At 56.7% G+C, this 3,200-nt stretch overlaps 1 protein-coding gene and 1 long non-coding RNA gene across 3 annotated transcripts in view; one reads left to right on the top strand and one right to left on the bottom strand.

The window, feature by feature from the left end:
* Positions 1–747: 747 nt before the first annotated feature.
* LOC102485943 (uncharacterized) overlaps positions 748–3,200 on the bottom strand; it is a 5,157-nt gene continuing 2,704 nt past the window's right edge. The window contains exons 2-3 of the long non-coding RNA XR_333378.2: positions 1,566–1,649; positions 748–1,411 (exon numbers count right to left, since the gene is read on the bottom strand). This is a non-coding gene — a long non-coding RNA (uncharacterized LOC102485943). The remainder of the gene's footprint in view (positions 1,412–1,565; positions 1,650–3,200) is intronic.
* The window catches only part of CHRDL2 (chordin like 2), a 34,934-nt gene continuing 33,899 nt past the window's right edge, over positions 2,166–3,200 (top strand). For both annotated transcript variants that reach the window (XM_006140994.3, XM_006140995.3), the window contains exon 1: positions 2,166–2,582. In XM_006140994.3, the coding sequence (XP_006141056.1) occupies positions 2,501–2,582 (82 nt within the window). In that variant the 5' untranslated portion in view covers positions 2,166–2,500. The remainder of the gene's footprint in view (positions 2,583–3,200) is intronic.

Here is a 3,200-nt window from a genome sequence, read left to right as displayed (position 1 = left end):
GGACTCGAACCTCAGTTTGTCATGTGGGAGTACAGCAACGTAACCACTAAGCCACTTGCTGGCCCTGCACCTGCATGATTTTCAAGCCGCTAGGTCAGGGACTCAAACAGTGGTCGGCCATGTTAAGAGTCCAGCACCGTAACCTCCATACCACCTGCTGGCCCCAGTCAGCATAATTCTTAAGGCAGACGTGAGGAAAACAGATGCAGGGGCCTAGACTAGAAGCAGAGACCTGGTAGGTGGCTGCAGGGTAACTCTGAGTAATTGTGTAGCTGGAACTCTGGGGATAAGGAGGCTGGCGACAAAGGTTGAGAGTGCAGAGAGTTTTCTTAGAGTCGAATGGCCTTAGGGTCTTCATAGGGTCCTAACAGTAAATGCATGCACCAAGCATAGGTATGGAGCACCAATCCTGTGGGCTGGGAGGGGGTTAGTGCCTTGGCCTCCCAGGAGCATCCCACCTAGTGGAATGTAGGGGGCCAATCTAATCCACCTCCTGCATCTAAGACATAAATATACGTGCACAGCACACTTAAAGATTCAGGAAAGAAAAAGATCTGTGTCTCAGACCCTTCTAATGAGATGGTTTATGGCAATTGCTCATTTAATTGAACTCTGAGCTCCCTGAAAGCCAAGGTAAAAAGGGAATCGTGAACATAGTTCTCATTTTCAGTTATAATAATGAATACTCAAGGGAGAGAAAGAGACTGGCCAGACTAGAGGGAGAAAAGTTAAGCCTGAGGAGCCCTGCGGGGAGATGATGTTAGTCCCTGATTCTGAGAGTCTGGGGGAAGGACTGTTCCTGGGCTCAGTGCTTCCTCCTGATGTCTGTTCTGAGGAAGTGGAAGGGACCAGACAGGGTAAGTTACGGAGCAGTAGACTGGAATGGGAAGCCCAACGTTGGCCCAGGAAGATCTCTTTACAGACGGTCCTCAGACACGATTAAATGCAGCAATCTCATTCGGGAGCAGAGCGGGATGTGGCGCCAGGTCCCTTCTCCTTCTCACTCTTGCTGGTGCTCCTGCACCCCCGACACTCAGTGGACTCTCCACCAGCTCTGCAGAAGAGCTGCACAGGCGGGCAGGTCCACAGCAAGACGGAGTACTTGGGTGTACTTCAAGTGGCTGGGACTGAGCCAGGAAGGTGACTCTGCCTTGGGTATTTCTAGTCTGGACAGAGCCAGGTATTCTCTTTGAGGGTCCTGTTAGCTCACTCATTGAGCACAGGTATGGAGCCCCAACCCTGTGGGCTGGAGGGTGTTAGGGTCTGGGGCTGTGGGAGCTCACTTTCTGGTGGGACAGACAGCACTGATAACAGCTCTGGCTGAAGATGACTGATGGTGGCCATCACTGAGATGCAGGCCTCGCCTTGCCTTCCGCCTTCCGCCTTCCGCCTTCCGGGCAGGGGAGAGGTCCTGTTAGGGGAATGAGAGAGGGAAGCAAGGGAAGAAGTCCTGGGGAAAGGCGAAGATCACACTGGGCTGGCCGGCTTTCAATCTGGGGATAGCGCTTGCTGGGGGAGGGGGGGGATGAGAACTGGGGTTGGAGGGACAGTTGCATTCTAAGCACCTGGAATTGTGACCCCTTTCTCTTTGAGGCCAGTGTTTAAACGTTCGTTATCTCATTTGATCTTCTCAACCAGGCGGGAAGATACTAAAGCGATATAAATAAATAAATAAATAAATAAATAAATAAATAAATAAATAAATAAAAATAACAAATAACCATTTAGAGCTGAGGAATTACTCTGAGGTGTTCTGCCCAAGATGCAAACGGAATCAAGGCACAAGTGCCCTGATTCCATCCAGATGCCCAGCTCCGTGTCGCTCCGCCTGGCACCCCACCCTGGGCTTGCTCGACCCCGACATCTCCTCCCTCCCCACCTGGAAGTTTCACCTGAAGTCTAGCTGCGCTCCCCCAGCACTCGGCCTCGCGGGGAGTCAGGGGTTAAAGCCCGTGGCCCGGGTGGCCCCTTCCCCCTCCCCAGCCCCCTCGCCTCCACTCGGCGCCGCGCCTGGAGCATCCGTCCCGGACACCCGCACGAGAGGAGGGGAAAAAGTGGGCCTGTTTCTCGGGTGGCCAATCCACCGAGCCCGCGGTGCCCCAGAGGAGGCGCCAGCGCGAGGCCAGCGCCAGGCCGGGCTGCCTGCTTCCCGCGGCCCCCGCGCCCCGCGCAGCGCGGCGCCCTGCAGACCCGAGGCCTCGGCTCTCCTTCTCCCCCTCCTCGCCTTCTCACCTCCGGGGCAGTGATTGTCCCCCCGCCTGGCCGGACCTTCCCGCATCTCCCCATCTCTCTCCTTCTCCCTCTGCTCTCTGCCCACCTTTCTCATATGCCCACCTAGGGCTCCTCCCCAGCTCCTTCTCAGTCTTTCTCTGACTCTCCGCTAGCCGCAGCCCTCCTGGTCCGCGGGGCGATCAGTGCCCTGGTGCCTCAGTGTCCTCCTCTCACTTTCCCCAACTCCCCTCTGGCTCTGCTCAGGCGGCCTGGCCCCGGGGCAGGAAGGATGGTTCCCGAAGTGAGGGTCCTCTCCTGCTTGCTGGGACTCGCGCTGCTCTGGTTCCCCGTGGACTCCCAAGCTCGAGCCCGTAAGTAGAGGGAGAGGCTGGGCAGGCAGAGGAGGGATGCGAGTTCTGGGATGTGCGGGGGAACGTGCCAGGACCCTGGCCCCCCGAGCTGGTGTGACAGCCTGCCAGGCAGCACCTGTGCCTGGAGGGGTGGAGACTCCTCTGCGGACCAGTCTGGGCGTCTGAGGACGGCAGGGGAAACTTGGCAGGACTCAGAGCTAAGGACCTGAGGCGGGCGGGACCCAGGGCAACAGGGAGAGGGCGCTGCACTGGGCTCCAAGGAAGGGGCTCACTTCCGGAGACAGGGATGTTCGTGAGAGCAGGAAAGGGGCTGACGTGATGAAGAGAACAAGCCCTGGTGTTTGGGAAGAGCCATCGGGAAGGAATAAGAGCTAAGTAGTTTAACCCTCCCCTTCCTTTATCTCTCCTGATTCCCACAACACTCCAATGAGGTGAGGATTACCATTTACAATTTACCAAGGGAAAACTCCGGTAGAACCAAGAGAAGGAACTTGCCCAGGTTTGCAGAGCTAGTATGCCACCCAAAGCCCTAACACGCTAATCCAATGCCATCCTTTACCTGCATGCCCCCTAACCCCCCCCACCACCCCCTCCCCGTGTCTGCTTTGCAGTTAGAAT

The sequence above is a fragment of the Tupaia chinensis genome, unplaced genomic scaffold (assembly GCF_000334495.1).
Source record: "Tupaia chinensis unplaced genomic scaffold, TupChi_1.0 Scaffold000047_1, whole genome shotgun sequence".
NCBI lineage: Eukaryota > Metazoa > Chordata > Mammalia > Scandentia > Tupaiidae > Tupaia > Tupaia belangeri.
Note: the sequence above shows the minus strand (reverse complement) of the source record. Positions and strands in the feature narration are given on the sequence as shown.